This window comes from Pseudorasbora parva, chromosome 8 (genome assembly GCF_024679245.1).
Source record: "Pseudorasbora parva isolate DD20220531a chromosome 8, ASM2467924v1, whole genome shotgun sequence".
NCBI classification, from domain to species: Eukaryota; Metazoa; Chordata; class Actinopteri; order Cypriniformes; family Gobionidae; genus Pseudorasbora; species Pseudorasbora parva.
This window is the reverse complement of record NC_090179.1, coordinates 24259289-24282744: the sequence shown is the minus strand read 5'-3', so window position 1 is coordinate 24282744 and position 23456 is coordinate 24259289. Positions and strand designations below refer to the sequence as shown.

General features: G+C 36.2%; 2 protein-coding genes across 3 annotated transcripts in view; both read right to left on the bottom strand.

Annotated features, from left to right (window-relative positions):
• Positions 1-6699, bottom strand: part of nf1a (neurofibromin 1a) — a 98564-nt gene extending 91865 nt beyond the window's left edge. For both annotated transcript variants that reach the window (XM_067450476.1, XM_067450477.1), the window contains exon 1: positions 6415-6699. In XM_067450476.1, the coding sequence (XP_067306577.1) occupies positions 6415-6474 (60 nt within the window). In that variant the 5' untranslated portion in view covers positions 6475-6699. The remainder of the gene's footprint in view (positions 1-6414) is intronic.
• A 5402-nt stretch (positions 6700-12101) lies between these two features.
• LOC137084307 (galectin-9-like) lies at positions 12102-22183 on the bottom strand. The gene is made up of 11 exons (XM_067450475.1): positions 21662-22183; positions 21023-21111; positions 20282-20486; positions 20065-20184; positions 17224-17253; positions 17038-17067; positions 16917-16946; positions 16205-16234; positions 13244-13332; positions 13007-13163; positions 12102-12894 (listed from the first exon to the last, which is right to left on the bottom strand). The coding sequence occupies exons 1-11, from the start codon at positions 21695-21697 to the stop codon at positions 12748-12750; spliced, it is 963 nt and encodes a 320-aa protein (XP_067306576.1). The 5' UTR covers positions 21698-22183; the 3' UTR covers positions 12102-12747.
• Positions 22184-23456: the final 1273 nt, after the last annotated feature.

Genomic DNA, 23456 nt, shown 5'->3' with positions numbered 1-23456 from the left:
CGCATCTCTTATTCCAAGTTAACCTGTCCAATATGTTTTGCTCCAATAAAGGAGTAAATAAGACAGTAAATGCTTATGTAATGCCTGAGCTGAAGCTGATACATGAAAGTTAAGTTGCACAACATAAATACAATGTTTAGTTATTTATAGAATATTTATAGAATATTAGAATATTTATATTATATAGAATTTATAGAATATTTATATTATTTATATTGGCATTATTGTTATTTATATTACTACTATTTAGATTTATTGGTTGTAGGTTTAGTTTTAGATTGAACTATGTTTGCCTTTTTAAAGTAATTTGAAATAGATTTTTATTTAATATAATATGGCAATTGTATGCATTAAAATTGTTTAGTTTCACAGTTATTAATGTATGCAATTTCAGCAATAAAACTTAATTTTTCTAAAAAGAAGACAAATTAGATGTTAATTTTAAGATACCTGTCTTATTGTCTCTTATTGCTCTTTAATAAAGAAAAAGTAATTATTATCCGATTAATCGATTAATCGATCGATTAAGTGGTAGATTAATCGATTACAAAAAGAATCGATAGCTGCAGCCCTACTTGGGACCAGGCTTATTTCATGTAAACAAGATTAGATTGCATCTTGAATGATACTTAAAATCTGCCACCGCTACTTTATTACAAGGATTTCATTACTGAACCAGGGGCAATAATCATTTTAAATAATAATAATAATATAAAAGTTTATTTGAAAATAATATTATAATGATGTGTAAAAGTTAGAGATTTATTTGTGAATTGTGATGGAATAATTACTTTATAGTGGTATTGGAGGTTTACACTAGCCTAGAAATCTAGACGCACCCTAGCGGCAGCAAATCTAATCTGCCCGCAAGTGTCGTCTAGCAACTCTCATTACCCTTCTGAGCTGTATTCGCCTAACTCTTGCTGGGCCAATCACATCGTGTATAGAGTCGGTGGGCGGGGCCATAATGACGACGACCGAGTTGCGTTTGCGTGCTTCTAGTAAACACAGAAACTGGCGAACGGCGGTCTTTCGAATCAGCTTCGACCACGACTCTGGAAGACTTGGAGTTGAGCTTTTCTCTGAGAAAAGAACAAAGAACGGCACTGAAGTCATTCTTGAGAAGGGAAGATGTGTTCTGAGTTTTGCTGACCGGATACGGTGAATGTTTAATCTATCAGCGAGCTCTGTTTCACCTTCGTTGCTCTGGTTGGTGTAGCGCTATCCTATCGCATGCAGAGGGAGTTTGAAAGACAACCGTTTATCCCGCCCCTCGGATTGAGCCCTGTCAATGGTGAGTTTCCAGACCAAACATCTTGATGTGGGTCTGGCTTGTCAGGCTAGGTTTACACATGTTGTGCAGTTAATCTTCGTCGTGCAATAATTTGAGTGATAACGGATAATATGGGAGTGGCTTGATGCAGTGCAAGAGATGCGGGTAATTTGATCTTGACCGTTAAGAAACTTTTAATAAATACTGTTACGTAACACATCTGTCTCAAATTTAAATAAAAATGTACAAATATTATAAAATCGTGAATATAAATAATTAGGAATCATGTTCATCAAAACAGTGCACATTTAATTTATCTAACTTAATGCTGGTTTGGTTGTTTTTTTCTGTTTCCTTATAAAGGTCCAGAAATTTGTGTTTTTTTTCTTTGCCAAGTTTTTTGCCAGGTGGCTTTTTTAATTCTATGATCATGTTATTCCGTTGTCTTGACGCCAGCCAATCGCTGCATTGCTGATTGTGGTTTCGAATATTGATGCATCTGCCCTCTTTAGTGAACACATGAGTGACCTCAGATAATTTAATCCAGTTATTTTAATCCAATCCGCAAATTCGTTTGAAGAAGCTAATTAGCCAGAGATCAGTTATCACGATTAAAATATCTGAGTTTTCGAAGAACAGACCCCAGGTTTTTTTTTATTTAAAGCTAGCATGTATAACCTACTAGCCTTCCTGTTAACGTTAGAAGATTTTAATAGTGTATGAGATTGAGAATTTTGAGATATGCTTGTGAAATACATCTGTATGAGCCAACATTTAGGCGTGCAATATTCAAAATGATTAATGGTCATTACCAAGGAGAAGGCAATACATGGAGTTGTGCCATTGGCTAAAAAATGACAGCTAGCTGCTGGTTGGAACCTTTTCTTAATGGTCCTGTTTTTCATGTGTTTTTGAAGCTTTGATTGTGTTTACAGAGTGCAATATAACATGAGTTCATGTTTCGCGTGTAAAAAAACATGTATTTTTCACACAATTTACTTATCTGTATACCGCTGTTTTCTCTGTCCTAAAAACGGCCTGATGATTTCCTTGTTCTATGAAGTCCCTCCTTCAGAAACACGTAACGAGTTCTGATTGGGCCAGCGCTTCCCGTGTTGTGATTGGACAGCAGCTTAGCGCACGTTGCCCGGAAAGGTCCCGCCTTTTACCATAACGGGGAGATGAAAGCGCTGAATGCGCGCTCTTCTCCACGTGGGAGAGCAACAAGACCACGCCCCCTTTTTGGCATATTCTTGTGGTCGGAGGGTTAGTCAACAAACGGTTCTAGCGACGTCATTACAGAAGGAAGTGCAGGTGTGTAGTCCAAACCGGCCGTTTGCTGTAGGCTTTGAAAGGGAACTTCTGAGTCGCTTGGCATTAAACTTTGAGCTTTATAATTTAACAGGTATTTTTTATGCTCTAACAGCAACATTACACACTAACTAAAAGTTTGAAAGATGGGATCGCGAAGAACAGGACCTTTAAAGGTCCCATTCTGTGCGATTGCATCTTTCAAACTTTAGTTAGTGTGTAATGTTGCTGTTAGAGCTTAAATAATACCTGTAAAATTATAAAGCTCAAAGTTCAATGCCAAGCGAGATATTTTATTTAACAGAAGTTCCCTTTCAAAGCCTCCAGCGAACGGCCGGTTTGGACTACACCCCTGCACTTCCAGGTTTAATGACGCAACTAAAAACGTTTGTTGACGAACCCTCCGCCCACAAGAACACGCAAATTCGGGGGCGTTGTCCTTTTGCTCTCGCAGGTCGAGAATAGGAAGCGTTGTTTTTGTAAAGTGTGTTTGTCGCCATGCCATTGAAACGCTGTTATTTTCATCCCGGAGTCAAATCACCTTTGTTTGGCCTTCCCACAGACGATGTACGTAGAGATCAATGAAACTATGTGCAGCATATTTTGCTGAGGACTGCTTCCTCAAACTCAATCAGTTTAATGCCGGATTCGCAGAAAGATTATTCTTAAAAGATGACGCAGTTCCCTCTTTGTCTGGAGAAGGCGTTTATGGACTACAACCGGTAAGTGTATTTTATTATTTAAGTCGGTCCGTTTAACAGTTTATGTAACTCATGACACAAAGTGCAACGCTGTTTAGCTTTGTTAACTAACGTTAGATGGTAATTGAAACTAATCCGAAAAACTTAGCATATAAAAGTGTAGTAATTCATTCAGACACCATCGATTGTTGGTGTTTGTAATGAACAGTTTAAACTACTGAATAGACAGCTTACCATTCTGAAACATCAGAAGTCTTTCCTGAGCAGGTAGTAATCGATCCTCTTCAATATTCTCCGGGTCTGATTCCGGCTCAAATTGATAAGGCAATATAGACATTTTTGCAATAACATTGATTGCGTTATGGTAAGAGGCGGGACCTTTCCGGGCAAAGTGTGCTAAGCTGCTGTCCAATCACAGCGCGGGAAGAGCTGGCCTAATCAGAACTTGTTACGTATTTTTGAAGGAGGGACTTCATAGAACAAGGAAATCATCAGGCCGTTTATAGGACAGAGGAAACAGCGATATACAGATAAGTAAATTGTGTGAAAAATACCGTTTTTTACACGCGAAACATGAACTCATGTTATATTGCACACTGTAAACACAATCAAAGCTTTGAAAACACGCAAAGAATGGGACCTTTAATGAATGCACCTGAAATTCATGCAATAAACATGTTTTTGAGAAAGATGTCTAATTGTTTGTGTTCTATATAGCCTGCATTAAAATGAGGTTTGCAATTATGCGCCCAAAAGCACGGGTTGAAGATCTAGTCTGTGATGTCACGATATGCTATTTTGTTTAAATTAATACCTTATCACCATCACCAAAATTGTACATGAAACTTGGAAAATAAATAAATAAATAGACCTCCCTACGACCCTCTTTTAATTTATATTTACTGTTGACCTAACTACCCAACAACATCCCACTCAAATGATCTCCTAAATTAAATTACCATACAAGAAAAATTCAAACAAGTGTCATCTTCATTCAGGTAAACGCTCTTCAAAATGTCTCAAACCGGCATCTATGTTGAATACAATGCCTCATCAACCTCTCATTACTGACTCAGAGCTCTCCCCAGAGAGAGGACAGATTAGTTTTCCATGACCATGCAATGGCATCTGTGAGGTCATTGTTTCAAGGTGCTCTTTGCATTCATACAGCTGCTGACAAGGCAATAACCAACACTGAGAACTTGCCTATTGCAAGCAAGAAAAAGCCACACATCACTGATGATCAGCTTAAACAATCGATCCTTGTGTAACCTGGTAGTGTCCTTCCATTCAGGAATCTCGCGATTTATGGTCTGCTTGTAAATGCATTTGTAATGAGCAGCTGTCATTCAAATCACGAGAACATGTGGAGCAGCGCATTATGCTTCCGCCAAACAAGTGCCTTAAGCTCTCTAATTTAAAACGAACTAAACCGGCTTACCCATAAAACAGCCTAAACTCCTTTTCACACTTTCAGTAAACTGTTAGGAGTCCCTAATCTGCAGCATGAGAAGCCAAACCCTGTGAAAAGCCTCTAAACTTGAAAATAACAAGCACACCCTTTTTGGGAGTCCTTTAGCATACTTACAAAAGAGTAATTATTACAGAATAACATACTTTAAAGGAGTATACTCAAGTGCAAAGCAAACTGAATGTAATGTTTCGGACAATAAATTGCATGTTATTTGCAATTAAATGAAATGTGTTGTTTTAATTTAAGAGTGCTAAATTGACAGTACAACACTCAAAATTACTTCTATTGCCTTTAAAATACAACCAAGCATTTTTGATAAACTAAAGTTGAACAATTTTTCTATTGAAACTGTCATGCATTTAAATATATTTGTAATGATGATGTTGCAATTTAGTACATTCAAAATAGATTTATTTTAAATGTATTATTGAATAGCAATACATTTAAAATTAAAATAGTACATGCATTTTAGTATGTTGGTCAACATCAAAATAATTGTAAAATAAGTGTCTTTTGCATGACAAAAGATTATTATTATTAAAACTATGATGTAATGATAACTATGAGAACTATGATAAAACCTTTAATTTGGCATTACTTAAAAACGCACCAAGTGTGTTAAGAAATGAAATAAGGAAAGTGTGCTCTTTTAAGTACACTGGCCTTTAATTGCATTAATATCATATTGTCGTCTTCAATTGTGTTTTAAAAAATATATATTTTTAAGATTTGAAGTTGAAGTGCACATTCAATACAATTTAAAAAACACACTAGTACACAAGGGCCTGAACAAAACACAACTGTTTTGAATAGGGTCAGAGGATGCACATCAAAACACTAAACGCAGCTTAAATATTCCAGATATTTAGTATGAACAATTAATTTAATTCTCTTAATTGTCCCAATAGCAGAGCAAAATATTAAGTCTAGAAGACTGATAAGACCGGAGCCTTCAAATCACGCGAGTGTGCATCTTTAAAGCCTCTTCTACAAAATTGCTGTTTATTTCTGTCAAAATTTGATTAGTAAAATCAGATTATTAATAAAAGAGCACACCTTTAAGATTATATGTAGCAGAATCCCCAGACAATCGTATTAAATCCATGATAAATTACTAATGCTCAAGTAGGCTACCTGTCAAGAACAGTGTGCTGTCAAATGTCCCTTCACACGAGTTATTCCGCATTCAACACAGTCTTAAAGTTCCAGACAAGTTTCAAAAACAAAGCATTGACAACTGACATTATTATTGTGTTTAAATTTGATTTAAACGTGTTTGCGTGAACAGGACTGTTGGTTCCTGTAGAGCTGCTCTAGCTATGCAATCTCATCTCTCTGTATGTCAACACGCACGGAGGGAGTCTGATTCCTTTTGTTTATATATAGCCAGTGCGCGCGAGCGACTCGGCTGAACATTCATCAAATCAATCACGACCCTACTACCCAAAATGTGGCTTTTGCTGGCCAAATGCAACACGTCAGGCCTGAATCAAGACATTCACGTATTGTATTTGGCCAGTGCAAGCCCAAAACAACCAACCACACATCTTCAACACAAACAACGCCTATGCATGCATATGCACCAAGCATTTCATCGTTTGCATGCTCGCTTTTTGGTCTTTAAACGACCAATCCCACACTAGTGTTTTCTTTACCTGTTCGTCGAATCTATTAATGATGGCCTGGACCCATTCCACGGGCTTGTGCGCCGCCATGCTCAGGCGGATGCGCGCGCCGCTATGTCTCCTATCAATCACTTTTGCGATCGCGATTCCTGCTCCCGAATCGCCCCGGGTGCACCAAATACCCCCTAAACCGCTCCGCAAATTAATTAAGGAGGAGAATATAGGAGGAGGTGGAGGGAGGAGGGGGGTTTGGTTTAGTTTTTCACTTCAAGCATACTCCACCACGCCGCCATGACACACCACCGGAAGTTTGAATCCTCCTCTCTCTCCCTAGCGTTCTCGGGGGCTGCGCATGCGCACAAATGTTACTGAAGAACTGGACCATTACAAGAAGGATAAGGTTTCTCTATCTATCTATCTATCTATCTATCTATCTATCTATCTATCTATCTATCTATCTATCTATCTATCTATCTATCTATCTATCTATCTATCTATCTATCTATCTATCTATCTATCTATCTATCTATCTATCTATCTATCTATCTATCTATCTATCTATCTATCTATCACAGTATCTTATCAACTAATACAGTTTGATAGGTGTTTTCTGGTAAATACTTTCAGTAAAAGAAAGTAGGCCTACTCTTGTGATTTGTCTATTAGGATCTCTGACATAACGTGCATATTTTTATTTACAAATGCATTATTTCCTTTTAAAATAATTTGATAAATTCATGACCGATATTACTTTAGTCTATAAAACCTATTTAGTTTGAATTAAATTCTAGTACATTTAAATAATGCATATTATGTTGTTTTGTTATCTTCAACCCCCAACATGGCGCAACTGTCCGAACAAATGAGCTATAATAAAACAAAAATAAATATTATGGCATAATTTTAGGCTTGAAACCTATTATATAAACACATTTTATAAATGTAGGTAGAGTTGGTAGATTTAAATTAAAGGTGTTGAGATAATTAAAAGAAACTTAGTAACCAGTAATTTGTATTGTCAAATGTCAGGGTGGGACAACTGTCTGCAAACATGACATTTTTTTAATAACAGTAAACAAAATAATGCATCATCCAGATGATCACAAATGATCCCTTTGGCAGAGTTTAAAGGTTTGTATCTTTCTCAAATAGGCTACTGCAAAAACAGCTCCTTTCAAGGGTGGGTTTGTACATTTTTCATGTCAGATGGTAGCCTACAATTACAGTTCTAAACTATTTGTACCAGCTGACATAAAAACAGTAAAATAATAATAATAATATAATATTAATAATAACAATTTTGAAATTTTATTTCAAAACTGAAATTGTTTCACATTGTTCATGACTCAAAACACATTAAAAAGATTTGTAGGCTTAAAAAAACTATTTTTTTTATTTGTCATTTGTTATTTGTACTTTATTTGTCATTGAACCAATACATATTAATGCGTGTTATCCTTGACATAGACTAATAAACCAAAGTTTCTTCAAATTCATTAATAACAATGAACAATTATCTTGGAGAATTTTTGACATTTTGAAACATTTGTTTGTCTGCAATTTTAAAACATGATTTCATACAAATTCATACAATTATCAATGCTGTACTGTATGTATATTCAAGTTTAAGAATCAGATTACCATTTTCTTTAGTTTAAAATAAGAGACAGACCATTAAATTAAATAAAAAAACATCTAATCTATTTCACTGTTCATTCATATACCTCACTGTTCTAGCTTTTATAATTCTGAACGATACCTGAAACCTTTTATGTACTTCTCGTTTATTTCCTATTTTTAAGAAGAATCTCTTGTTCTGTATCGCTGGATAAAAGCTTCCCCTAAATTATTAAAACAATGTTTAATTGTGTGGGAAAAAAAGACAGAAAGAATTGTCTAAGGCTGGAAGCCGTTAATGAGAAATGTAAGCAGACCTCTACTGCCACCTTGAGATGAATCTAAATAGTGCGTCAACAGAAAGCAGCAGCTATTTTTATAGTTAGCCTATACTACTTACAATCACCAGAGGGCGTATGAAATATTTTTTGAACAAAACAACTTTTGAACAATATATGTATTTTTAAAGACTCGTCTAGAGTGCTATGTTGTGTATATTGCCTGATCATGAATCCATTTTAAGGAATAACATGATTTTAATATAATTTTCTGCATTTCTCTTTCTGATATTTGGTAAATGTCCCTTGCATCCCAAACACTTTTTATTGCCTGAAAATAACTTTTAATTGGAAGTATTTTTAGTTTCTGATTAGAAATCCCTTATAAATTATTTGTTAATTTGCTTCAAAAAAAATCACACACCATGAACTTTGTTTTTGTTGCTATTTAAATTATTTATTTCATTTCATAGAAGTGCATAATCATCACACAACGTCAGTCAAGCATTTTCTTTTCTTTTTTTAACCCAACAACATTAGAGGAACCGATGTTAAAGATGCTGTTTAAGCTATTTCAGCCATTCTGCTAACTTCAGTGAAACTAAATGTATTTCTGCATAAAGGTATAGCCTATAATGCATACACACATTTGCATACATAATGCAGAACATTTTTATACAGTATACTTACTCTTCACTTTGAGTGAAGTACATAAAAAAATTTAATTATGCGTTGTTGTATTACCAGTTATGCTTAAAACTACCAATACCTTTTCCATTTTTGTCTGATTTTCATCTTACAGTGTCATGTACTGCAGAAATAACACAAGGACATATAGCATGTTGTTCCAAACTTATCTGGGATTTTTTAGGACACATATTTCAGTGAAATCTGTCTGGAGGTTCAGACATCTGTGTCTGTAAAAATCACTTACTGCACCTGTACATTTCTCAATAATTAAAGGCCACATTGATCCTCTGATATGAATCCAGCTGAGTATATCTCTACTTTCACCTTGATTTAAATGCAGAAATATATTTAGCAGTACTGGGTAATTTAGTACATGTAATCTGGAAAATTGTGTAAAACCCCCAAAATTAAGTAGGCTACTTAAATTAATTGCATTTTTAAAAACTTGTAATCAGACTACAGTTATTGTTTTTATTAATTGTATCTTACGTGTTATTCTCACAATGGCATTACATTATTCATAATTCATTTGATTGTCCCTACTACTAAATTTTTTATCTTAAATCAAAAGGAATCAAAAAGTATCATATTACCTTCAATAATGTAATGGATTACAGTAACTGACTACATTGTGCAAACAATTTACCCAGCACTGTATATTTTGGAGGATATGATTATGATAACTCATTGGGCGCACTAATGTACTTCCAATAAACCTGTATCCTTAGGTTACACACACACGCACACACACACACACACACACACACACACACACACACACACACACACACACACACACACACACACACACACACACACACACACACACACACACACACACACACACACACACACACACACACACACAAACAAATACCTGTAAATCTCCATAAACTTCAAAGACATCAATGTCCTCCAGTTTAGCAAAGTGATGCTTATAAGTGTGTGCTTTCTGGCCATTGACAATCACAGTGAACTGCTCTTTATTGCAGGAGATGGTGACCCAGAATAGAGCTGTGTTTGTACTCATGTCACAAACCTTTACTCTTAACTTTTAAAGGGATAGTTCACCCAAAAATTTAAATTATGTCATAATTTGCTCATCCTTATGTCATTCTATCCAACCATGCATGCTTCTTTCATGTTCCAAAGAGAAACAAAAGTCTTAAAGATTTAGGGTGATGTGAGTAAACTGTTTAAACGAATTTTCATTTTTGGATAAACTATTCTATATAACAATATAGGGTACACAACAGAATATGTTTTCATGCTTGATTATCCAAAGAACACAGACTTTGTTTTTTGTCACGTTCAATGTGAACATTGATGCATTTAAACAAGCTTGCATTTAAACAAGTTTTGCAAGCTTGCCTCCAGTGGACCTTATCTGTTACAGAATAGCAAACCGTCAACCCTGAACCCAGCAGTTTCTCGCCTCCTGCTCCCTTCGCCAAGGCAACCGTCCCATTGAGGACTACGTCAGACTATGGGAATCTAATTGATAGGATTGCATATTGATAGGATAGCGTCTTGCAGTTGAGGGAGATTTGTGGGATGCACATCCAGGGCACGAAGCTCCCGTTCCACCACATCCCAAAGATGCTCTATTGGGTTGAGATCTGATGACTGTGGGGGCCATTTTAGTTCAGTGAACTCATTGTCATGTTCAAGAAACCAATTTGAAATTGTTCAAGCTTTGTGACATGGTGCATTATCCTGCTGGAAGTAGCCATCAGAGGATAGGTACATGCGGTCATAAAGGGATGAACATGGTCAGAAACAATGCTCGTGTAGGCCGTGGCATTTAAACGATGCCCAATTGGCACTAAAGGGGCCTAAAGTGTGCCAAGAAAACATCCCCCACACCATTACACCACCAGCAGCAGCATTAAGGCATGATGGATCCATGTTCTCATTCTGTTTACACCAAATTCTGACTTTACCATCTGAATGTCTCAACTGAAATCGAGACTCATCAGACCAGGCAACATTTTTCCAAAATTTAACTGTCCAATTTTGGTGAGCTTGTGCAAATTGTAGCCTAATTTTCCTATTTGTAGTGGAGATGAGTGGTACCCGGTGGGGTCTTCTGCTGTTGTAGCTCATCCCCCTCAAGGTTGTGCGTGTTGTGGCTTCACAAATGCTTTGCTGCATACCTCGGTTGTAACGAGTGGTTATTTCAGTCAAAGTAGCTCTTCTATCAGCTTGAATCAGTCGGCCCATTCTCCTCTGACCTCTAGCATCAACAAGGCATTTTCGCCCACAGGACTGCCGCATACTGGTGTTCCTTTCCATACATGTTTTTCCCTTTTCACACCATTCTTTGTAAACCCCATAAATGGTTGTGCGTGAAAATCCCAGTATATATATATATATATATATATATATATATATATATATATATATATATATATATATATATATATATATACTGTATATATATATATATATAGAGAGAGAGAGAGCGAGAGAGAGAGAGAAAGAGAGAGAGAGAGAGAGAGAGAGAGAGAGAGAGAGAGAGAGAGAGAGAGAGAGAGAGAGAGAGAGAGCCCATATATATATAGCTTCTCAGTACTATCAGCAGCTATCATGTTTCTCCAGAGCTCATGTACCCTTCTCCATCCCCAGCTCCTCCTCTTGTCGGTCAGGATTTGGCATTCTAATTCCCCTTGAATTAGACTGAGTTCTTGAATGATTTTGTATTTCGCCATTAATGATATCTGCAATACATCGTGTTGGTTCTGTTCTGTTTACCCTAAGGGGAGTTATTGCAGCTCTCCCTGCTCTTATCTATTGTAGGCTGCATGAATGCGCAGGGAGTTCTTGCCTAGAATGGAACCATATACCGCCAATCCAAACTGTACGCTAATAGTCAATCCATCATACTTGACGCTAGTGGTCCTGACAGAAATATACTCACTTTTATTGCATATTTTTACCGCTGCATATTTTTATTTAAAGTTGTAATTAACATCTTAGTTAACATCAGAGCTTTTGACTGTAGCTTTGTCAAACACATTACTGGATGGGACAGGATTAGTTGCTCCTCCTCATAAAATGTAGAAAATACAATATACACTACTGCAACTTATGCACAGCTAAAATATCAAAACCCACAAACAATAAACCAACCCTGGGAATCATTAAGTTTTATTTTAAAATATGTCTCATCAGTCTGCATTAATCTGGTTCACAGTAATATAAGGCCACAGAGATCCTCTGATGGATCTCTACTGTCACCTTGAGTTAAATGTAGATAATGTTAACAGAGACAGGAAATATAATGCAATTTAATTAATGTCACAATTTAAAAAAGAAAAAAAAAGAAAGAAAAAAATTACATAAAAACAAAAACTTTTTTGCATTTTAAAAGATGAAGCACTGGTTACGAGCTTGCTAATGGAAAACACTATTTTGAATAAATATGCCTATAAAAAGGTTAGGATGTATATTGTACGGATATATGAGGCATACGCATTTCAATATTTTGCTAGCCTATCATTTGCTGTTTATCTGTTCTTGTATTTAAACATGCAGTAAGAGCGATGAGATTTAATAATACAGTTATATAGAAACAGGCAACTACTACATAATAGCAGCATCCATAATACAGAAATAGTAGGCTACAGAAAGCCACACAGTAAAAAAAAAGCTTTATATTCAGTCAAAACAGCAAAGTCACAGTGCTGTTCATGTTTTCATTTATCTATTTTTCTTTAGGCTATTTCAGAACAATCAGTCACCTCCTTCAAAACATTTAGCACATCATAGATCCCTGTTAGACCTGCACTAAACTCAGCTGCAGATCTCCGCTAATCTCCAGAATATCAATGTCTCCCAGTCTTGTGTAGCGATGTTTGTAAGTGTGTGCTTGATTGCCATTGACAAACACGTTGTAATGGTGGGGATTGCAAGAGATGGTAACCTGCAACACACATACAAAACTCACAAGTAAAATTTGTTTCAAGTCACAATGACTGCTCTTAACACTAATAGCAACAATGTAACAACATATTCAAGGATGTAAATTTTCCTACCTGAAACGGTTGTCCTCTTTGAAATGGCATGTCTCCGAAACGTTCCTCCGTTCCCCAATTCTCCATCTGATTGGTGTTGCGCACAACCACTTTCTCATCGAAACGGGGATTGTAGTGAAGTGCGATCCCACTTCCGTAGCGCAGGTTAAAAGTTATTCTGAAGCAGAACAGAGGATTTATAATATCTTACAATAACAACAATATAATTAAAATAATATGTGTCATCTGATGTCTAACCTGCTAGCATTAGGGTTGACCACTCCGTGTATGACAATGTTTTTTCCAGGTTGAAGTCCACCATTGATGACAGTTTTGTACGGGACAGTCTAAATACGGGTCATAATAAAGATAATGGATGTAAAATAGCATATTACATTAACTTAAATTAGATTCCTGTAATACTTATTTAAATGTTACATTAAAACGACACTGGTTTTCATTAAAAACTACACTCTAAAAAATGCTGGGTTAAAAACAACCCAAGTTGGGTTGAAAATGGACCTTTTCATTTTCGGTTTAAATGGGTCCATTCACTGGGTTTAAACAACCCAATTTATGGGTTTGTCCATTTTCAAACCAGCAGTTTTTTAGAGTGTATAACTTTAGAATATTTAGGATGAAAATATTTAGAATATTGAGGATGTGCATCGACACATACCTGTACTCTTGCATTCAGTCGATATTAGCATAGTTTTGTGCTAATTTACGTTGCGTGCAATTTACCTTACGCACTAGCCACGAGTCAAATATATTTATTATTTATTCAGTCAGTTGCACTGCTTTGTAGAGAGTGATTTCGAACAAATTCGGCGGACAGTGTCAAGTAATATCAATTCAACGAAAACAATTCTATTTTTATGCAAATTAAATCCCTAGATATATATCAATGTTCTAGTGGCTAAGATATTTAATTACGGTTTGGTCTACTAACACGCAATCCTTAACTTTTTGTCGGCAGTCTGAATATTAGACGTTTTAATTTTGGTGAAAATCAGACAAACGGTTAAAAAAGTAGGTTTTTAATAAAAAACAAGATGTTGGACAGGAAGTTCAGCAAAATATGGCAAAATTGGCATCTATTTCTCGGCATGACCCAAGGAATGTATTAAGTTTCATTACAAGAGAGTACAAGGTGCCGCTGCCCCAAAACTTTATGAGTACCTTCAGGGCATGGTGCTTCATAAAATATAGCATTTTTTACCAAATTTAAAATGGCCGACGCCCAAAATAGCTGATATGGGAAAATTGGGTATCGTATAACTCAGCATGATGCTCCGAATCTAAAGAGACCAGTTTTGAGCTATGGTAAAAAGTGTGATTAAGAAAAATAAATGTTTAGGTATAAAACTTTGTATTTGTGTCTGGGAATTGTCATAGTGTTTGGGTTCTATCACTTCGGTCTAGCTTTCTCTTGGTTTTGTGACAGAGCCCTGACACTCCTATATTGTTTTTCTTGTGTGAGCACGCAGCTTTGGGCATGCTCGAGCTGCACGCTCTTCTGTCCTTGTGGGTTTTCTGTGTGGGGCGTGGTGTTTGGATCCCAGCACTTTGGTCTGGTTGGGTTTCGGTTTTGTGTTGGGATTCGGACATTCATGCTCCTCGTGTTTTGTCTTCTGTTGTGAGCGCACTGAATGAGCATTCGCTCTTGTCTTGTCGTTAGTTTGAGCAAACTCTTGTTTTTCAGGCTCAAGAAGGTGGATTGGTTTTAAGCGTTGTTCATCACCATGGTAACTGACACTACACGGCTAACCTCTGGAGCAGGTTTTATTCTGGGTTAGAGAAAGCAAACCCAAACTGGACCAATCAGCTGCAAGCAAAGACGCACTAAAGCCACACCCCCTGTATCTAAATTAAAGCAGTTTATAATTAAAAAAAACGTTAGAGACAAAATTCCTCATTCTTTGGCGCTAATTATTTATTATATTTATATTATACGAATTATAATTACTTTTAATTTTAAATTACATTTTTAAAATTATAATATAATATATTCGTATAATTATTATATGAATTGACAAGTAGACAAGTAGTCACACTTTCAGGTGCACGCGCTTCAAAGTTAAAGGGTTAGTTCACCCAAAAAATGAAATTTCTTTCATTAATGACTCACCCCAATGTCGTTCCACACCCGTAAGACCTCAATTCATCTTCGGGACACAGTTTAAGATATTTTAGATTTAGTCCGTGGCCTTTCTGTCCTTTGAATGTAAGTGTATCCCCACTTGCTGTCCTCCTCCAGAAGGTAATGAAAACATTATTAAAGTAGTCCATAAGTGACATCAGTTGGTTAGTTAGAATCTCTTGAAGTTTCAACAATACATTTTGGTCCAAAAATAACAAAAAATACAAATTTATTCAGCATTGTCTTCTCTTCCGTGTTCCTCAAATAAAGAATCAAACGGTCATGATTCAAGATTCGGATCGCGTTTCAAACTGGCAAACTGCTGAAATCACGTGACATTGGCGATATGAATCACGAATCAATCTGCTGATTCACAACCGTTTGATTCTTTATTTGAGCTTTGAAAATAAACACGGTAGAGAATGCTGAATAAAGTCATATTTTTTGTTATTTTTAGACCAAAATGTATTGTCGATGCTTCAAAAGAGTCTAACTAACCAACTGATGCCACATATGGACTACTTTAATAATGTTTTCATTACCTTCTGAACATGCACAGCAAGTCGGCATTCACTTCCATTCAAAGGACAGAAAGGCCTTGGACTAAATCTAAAATATCTTAAACTGTGTTCCTAGGATGAACAGAGGTCTTACGGGTGTCGAACGACATTGGGGTGAGTCATTAATGAAAGAAATTTCATTTTTGGTTGAACTAACCCTTTAATTGCTAACTCTGGATTAAACCCGGTTGGATTTATCTGGATTTGTCAACTCTAAACCTACTCTGAAACTGAGTTTGTTCAGCTAGCTTCATGCAACAGGCCTCTGGTGTTTATCACTAGCTCCATGCTTTCCTGTTGTCATGTTTTGTGTGAACATGCAGAATATGAGTTTTCATTGGCTGCATGTTCATGTCACATTTGGTGTGAGGGTCTGCAAAATGAGTCCTCGCTCCTTTCCCTTCAACAAACCCTGACACTTATGAAGATTTGTGAGAGTTGTTGAATTTAATGGCAAGTTGTTTTTTGTTGGGGGTTTTTGTAAGATCAAAGCCAAATAGAGAGATCTGATCTTACATAAGTTGGTGCAGATGGGTATGCCGGAAACTGTGGAGAGAGGAAAAGTAAATTATTAGTTTCACTTCCTAATACTGTACAAGACAAACAACGTGATCTCATATGTCACTTGATCTCATATGTCACTTGATCAAAATAATGGCACCTTAATGAACACTAACATGGAACATTCTAATGATTAACATAATAATGTCAAATAAATAAAAACTACTTATTGGTGTTATTCATTATTATCAGAAACACAAATAAGAGCACTGCAAACTCCAGATAAAACTTAGTTTTAAATTGTTTTATATTTTAAATGCTTACATGTGAAGTTAATGTGAACTATCATTTGGCAGAGGTGATTTAGACCTAATCTTTTTCTTGAGCCATAGTTTACAGATTAACCTCGTCAACCACACCAAATGTGCAAAAACAAGTTTATCGTCTTTCTAGTAGTTTTTCATTAGCAGTTAACCTTTTTTAAACCTTTCATTTAGATTATGTTGCAGGTCTTTTAAAGGTTGCAAACTCCAGTAAAGCATTGCGGTTTTTAGAGCATCAAAAAAGGGAACAGATACAGCTCTTTAAAAAATTAAGAGACCACTTAGCATGGATTTCTCAATGTTAAGTAGTCTCTTCCAGAGCGGTATAACCCTCAAAAGCAAGCTACTTTAAACTCTACTCATCACCATAAAGTTGTCACATGAAATATTTTTTTAACACTTACCCCACATCCTGGAGGTACAGCATATTGAGGCTGTAAATGAAAGGAACAAAGGTTTTTTTTATGACAGGAAGACTAAAATAATAAAAAATATGACTGATGTCCTTGAACATGTTCCTCCCACCTGAAAGCATGCTTGTGGTGGCATATAACCCTAGAAAAATATTAAAGCAAAGCACATTTAAAAGTCAATGCAAAGCTCTCCTTTTTTGTATAGATAGCAGTATCTCAGTTTTTACCACATATAGTGACAATACACTATGAGCTGATATTCTTATCCGTCTCACAGGTACAGGGTTATGGTACTCACTGGAAAGGCTGGTTGTGGAGGAAAATAGGGCTGCAAAGAAGAAAAAAAGTTTATATGACATATTACTTTAATATGTATGATCTGTTTTAGTTTAGCTTTCTCTCTGTTTGCTCTGTTCCCATTTGCTTGTTTTATTTTTTATTTATTTATTTTTGTTTATTTTGGTGTTTAACTATCTCCTTAATCTTGATTTTCCATTTCTTCGTCATTTAAATCTTTGACCACACTCACATAATGAATGTTGCTTGTGATATTGTAAATTGCTTCATTTATGAATGAATCAGCATTTTTGAATGACTCAAAGATAGTCACAGATTTGTGTAAACTGTGACAAACACATGCGTATTACGGGTTCAGTCTATACAGGTTGCAACCTGGTGCTGGCGGACCTAGGTTTGAGTCCCCCTTGGAGTGGGCGGTTCGAAAAGGAGGGGTTACAGACGCATGGTGTTACTTTACAAACTGACAATTACTGGCCTAGCATATAACAGCATAACAGTCAAGTCAAATTGTATTTCTTTAGCAAATTTAAAGAGTTGTGCCAAAGGACTGTAGATTAAAACAATGAGCATATAAAAAGAAAGCATTAAAAGAAACAAGGCAGATACAAAATATAAACACATTAGATCCAAATAATAAATAAAGATAAACACCTACCAATTGCGATCTTATCAAAAGCCAGAAAGAACAGATGAGATTTATATAAGATTTAAAGCTGGCTAATCTCAAATGAAAGAAACTGCCCTTTAGCACTGAATTTGTTTCTCAAAATGTTGTGACAAATCAAATGTAACCCCAAGTTTTCCCCGTTTACATGCAAACCAGTAAACTGACAATGCACATAAACTGCATTTACATGACCATGTTCATTGTCGGCTTATTGGGCATAATCGGCTTAAAAACATGTATGTAAACGTGCCCACTTTCAACTTAGATGAGCAGAGGTAACTGGAGGAAAATAAGTTAGTGAATCAGTTGGTGAACAGATCGAGGGAGGCTTATATATTTCTGGGTTAATGGAAGCCCTGATCGCCAAAACTTTATCATCCTTTTTTTTTTTTTTTTTTTAAGTTCTCACAGGTTTACAGAGATGAAACAAGAGAAGAGGCTGGTAAGGGTTTTAGCACTGAATCAATTGTCTTAAAACCATTCTCTGAAGATTTTCATTTTCAGTGATTTTGAGGAATAAAACTATGAATTAATTTTTTATTTGAAGAATTTTGATTTGGCCTCTTTCACTGACTTTTGTTAACTGGTTAAGCATGCAGTTAAACATTAACGTGATACTTGGAGTTGATCTCTTTTCCACTTCTGCTCTGCCTTATGACACTCTTGGAGAGTGATTAAAATCATTTAACCAAGGCTGAGTCCCTTTCCCTTAGCTTACCTGTGCTTAAGGAGAGCAAACAGAGTCTAACGAAATGGAGCAGGAGTTTAAAAAAAACATGTGATTTATGTGTATTCTCTAGCCACTGATTGTACACTCATTATTCAGCATATTGTAGGAAGGAGTGCATCGATAACGTCCAATTTGGTTTTAGACACCACTACAAATGGCTGTCCCCTTAAATAGTGCCCCATTTTTTGTGTATGGAAATTGATTTTGGACACAGCCAGTGTATTTAAAGGGTTAGTTCACCCATGAAAATTCTGTCAAAAATTACTTACCCTAATGTCGTCCGACACCCGTAAGACCTCCGTTCATCTTCGGAACACAAATTAAGATATTTTTTGTTGAAATCCGATGGCTCAGACAGGCCTTCGTTGACAACAATGTCATTTCTTATCTCAAGACCCATTAAAGGCACTAAAGACGTCGTTACAAAGACCATCTCACTACAGTGGCTCTACAATAATTTTATGAAGAAACAAGAATAATTTTTGTGTGCAAAAAAACAACAAAATAACGACTTGTATAGTAATGGGCCGATTTAAAAAAAGAAGCTTTGAACGCTTATGAATCGGTTGATCGATTCCTGATTCGCTTTGCCAATGTCACCTGATTTCAGCAGTTTGACACGCGATCCGAATCCTGAATCGATACGCTGATTCATAACTGTTCGAAACTTTGTTTTGAAAACAGCCCATCACTATATAAGTCGTTATTTTGATTTTTTTGTGCACAAAAACTATTCTCGTCGCTTGATAAAATTATTGTTGAGCCACTGTAGTGAGATGGGCTTTGTCATGACGTCTTTAGTACCTTATTGGTCTAGAGAGAGGAAATGACATTGGTGTCAATCAAGGCCTTTCTGAGCCATCGGATTTCAACAAAAATATCTTCACTTGTATTCCAAAGATGAACGGAGGTCTTACGGTGTTGAACGACATTAGGGTAAGAAATTAATGACAGAATTGTCATTTTTGGGTGAACTAAACCTTTAAGCCTTCTGTGTTCCTCATTTCTTTGTCTCGTGTTAATGTTATGTTCCCTTGTGTAGAGTTCTCGTCATGTATCAACCTTGGATTTATACAAGCAACCCCTGACATAACCATACTCAAATCTTGTTATTATCAGCTGAAAACTGTTGTGCTGATTTGATTACAAAGTTTAAAAGAACAGTATTTATTTGAAATAAAATTATCTTTTGTGACATAAACAACTTTACTGTCACTTTTGATCAATTTAATGCATCCTTGCTAATTTAATTATTAATTTCTTTAAAAATAAATTTTACCTTAAACTATATATATATATAGTTACTTTTTTCTGTTAATCTGATGATCTACACTTGTGGTCACTCCATTACAAATCACACATTTGTAAGTAACTGCAAAAATGAAAAGGGAAGTTAGTTTAGGGGAAGTTCAGCAGTGACATTGTGTGCATTTTGTTCTCACGGCAGGATTCTGGAACGCAACAGAATTCAGCTCAACCATTCCCTCCACTGCGACAGTGTCCACCCGAGTAAAGGGAATGCGGTGTCTATAATCCACAAAGTGTCTCCCATTAGTAGATATCTAGAGAGAGATGTCAAAAAAGTAATCAAGGAAAAGCCTCTCCAATAATTCATAAGTGCTTTAGAAACTGCACGTGCGAGAGTAAATGATCTGGTACCTTGTATGCGTCCTGAGCGACAAGGATCTGGAGGGTGAATGCTTGGCCTTGGGGGAAGGGAGATTCATGCTTGCGCTCCTCTGAGCCCCAGTTCCTGTTCTGGTAGGTGTTGTTCACCACATACCCCATGCTCTCATAGCGTGGGTTAAAGTGCAGAGCAACATCAGCCCCGGCATGAGAACCACACTGAAGGTTCACATGAAATCTGCAGGACACCACCAGACAAAAACGAGGAATAAGATAAACAGGAGATAACCACTGTAACGAGGAAAGCATGATTATAAATGCTTTGCTAAGACTTTATCATCTGATAGTTCTAAAATTGCTTTAAGGTATGTCAAACGCCGCTCCTGGGGGGCCACTGTCTTGTACCTCCAACCAGCTCCAAAACATAGTAATCATGAAGAACTTGATTAGATGGTAAACTCTGCTGGACAGTGGTCCTCCAGGAAATACATTTGACCCCTTCCTCAAGGAAATGATTTTGTCAGCGTATTGTGCCTGCATAACACTTTTTTCGGCATTTCCTACCATCCTGTGAAATGTCTGTGGTTGCCTGTAAAATCAAATGACTATAGTGCCCTGACTAGTGAACTAGGGAGCTGATTGAGATGCAGGGTCTGTTACAGGTAGCCTATTTAATCCATTGCATGCATCTAATAAATATTTAGCAGATGAATGGGAATAAAACTCTTTTATGTCCTTGAAAACTATGTTGTTTTCATTAAACATATTGCTCACCTGTTAGCTCCCGGTAAAACGCGTCCACTTATGATAATGCTCTTCCCATCCTGCAAGCCTCCTTGGATTGGGCCACTGAATGGGACTCTCTGTGTCGATGTAAATACATTAAATAATCAAAGTTTCCCGTCTGAATATGCCCTTATGGAATAATAACATGTCCAATAGCCTACATTTCAGCTGGAAGTTTCTCTCCATTGGATGTTTAGTTGCTGTTTATTCTATTCGTTTTGGAATCAATAAAGAAATTGAATTTTTCGTAGCCCATTTCATTTCTGGGTTAGCTGGAATGGATCTGGACGCAAAAGTAGTACCCTACACGTGCCCATGTGACAGAGCTATTGTGTAACTGTAAAGTCTAGATGTCTATGACCGTCCTGGACAACAAAGGTGAAAATGTTCAATTATGTAGGCTTAGCAGTCAAAATTGTAAGGTTTTATAGCCGATATAGCCTACAATTAATTTTCAATTAATAAAAGAAAGACCAAGAAACCCCTAGTAAAAACTAAAAAGTGACAACTTGCCCTTTTTGTGCATGCACAATCAGAGTAGATTGAAATAGGCATTGTAATAACTCAAAAAAGAGAAGGAAGTTAAAAAGAGACACACATTTTCCACAAAACGAACAACTCACTTACCGGGTTATAAAACGGCTGTTGTTGATAAAACGCCATATTTCCAAGTTCTTACTTTCCTGCAACTCTAAGTGTTGCGTCTAGACCGATGGACAAAGTCTAAAGAAAAAAGCGCTGTGGGCTACAGCAATAATTTAAGAACCACCTACAGGCTCGCGGCAGTGAAAAACACGTTGGTTTCGATTCTTGTAACCAGGAACTTCTAATGTCTTCATATAGCCTAGACATTCTCAATAGCCTAATTTGATGTAAACGCTCATTCACATACCCAGTGATTTTAGAATGAAAAAATAGCAATATTACAAAGAGAAACCCATTAGCTAGATGTACAGGAGATATTTCATCCTATCCCATCCTTTTCATTTATTGTCGTCGTAACGGGTGTATCTTCCTATTGCGCAACCGAATTCGTAGGCTAGTCCTCGACATACCAGAAGCGTCCTCCCGCAACGAGATAAACCGATTAAAACATGGTTTGTGTATCGTAAAAGCACATACGGAATGTTCCCATCTACTCATGTTTCGGCAGTGTATTAGCACATCCTCAAAATATGTGAAGATTTGTAGCCTAGGCTACATACCGAATGAAATAGGCTACACATAGAAGAATTGGTAGCCTACATTAGCCTTGCTACAATTATTTATGATGACTTTTTATAGCTACTTCTGTAGGCCTATGTTTGCCATTTTAACAAGTGTCTAATTTACAAGATTTAGGCTAACATATACTAAAATAAATTACCGTTTTGGTAACACTTCATATACGGCTGCACTAATACTATTAATTCATGCTTAACTAATGCACAGATAATCATGAGATGTATGACTTCTGAAGAACTAAACCATTTATTAATGATTACTGCATCAGCAACTAATGAAGTTGTATGAGGTGTAATGAAGTGAGAGTGAGTATTAATGACAGAACTTTCATTTTTGACCGAGCCCTTTGGACGATGTCAGTCTTGTACAACATGCTGATTTTCCTATTCACAGCCGTGGTCACACGCTTGATCCTGTTTGCACGTCAGGAATCAACGTCTCTGGATCACAAACTGGTAGGCTATCTCTGATCATAAAGTTATAGTTGACTTTCCTTTTCCTGAACCTCTTAATAATCGCAATATCAAATAATGTTGATCCTCTTTTATTGTCAGACTCATCAATGCATCTTCTCTGTCTTACTCATCTTCTCTGTCTTACTCATGTTTTATGATTTTATGATTTATCTTGTCCTTCTGCTGTTCTCACTGACTTTCATCTTTGAAGCCTTGGACAATCATATGCCCCTATATGATAACTAAGCTGAAACCTTCATCTCATGAGTCTTATTCACTTTAAAATAGTTGATCTTACTTAGACTTTTTAATTAACTTTACTTAATGTCCAATGATTTGTTGAACTTACTTAAAAAAGTAATCTGCATCTGCAAGAAGGCTAATGCATGCTAATGCATTTGTTACTCAGAAAACCCAAGTAAAGATTATTGGTTTGAGTACCATTTTGCCAAAGCAAAAAAAGGTGGGGCCATTCTTAATAGACTTTTCACTAATTTAATAATAATAATAATAATAATAATAATAATAATAATAATAATAATAATAATAATTAATTTATAATGCACTTTTCATTCCGAAGAATCTTAAAGTGCAACAATGGAAAAAGGGAAAAAAATAAAGAATAATACAAACAATCAACACATAATTTTCCTCCACTTATGCAGTCATTATTCTTCTTAGTTGTATTCACTAATTTAAGTCATCTTGAATGTTATTGACAATACAACTAAATACTTTGGGAG

Excerpts from the sequence above, each read along its gene's own strand:
- LOC137084307 (XM_067450475.1), bottom strand. The coding sequence starts at position 21,697 with ATGGCGTTTTATCAACAACAGCCGTTTTATAACCCG. Across the intron at positions 21,112-21,661 it reads AACAGCCGTTTTATAACCCG|AGAGTCCCATTCAGTGGCCC; the intron begins GTAAGTGAGTTG and ends ACATCGACACAG. Across the intron at positions 17,254-20,064 it reads TTGCGTTCCAGAATCCTGCC|CCCTATTTTCCTCCACAACC; the intron begins GTGAGAACAAAA and ends TCTTCTTTGCAG.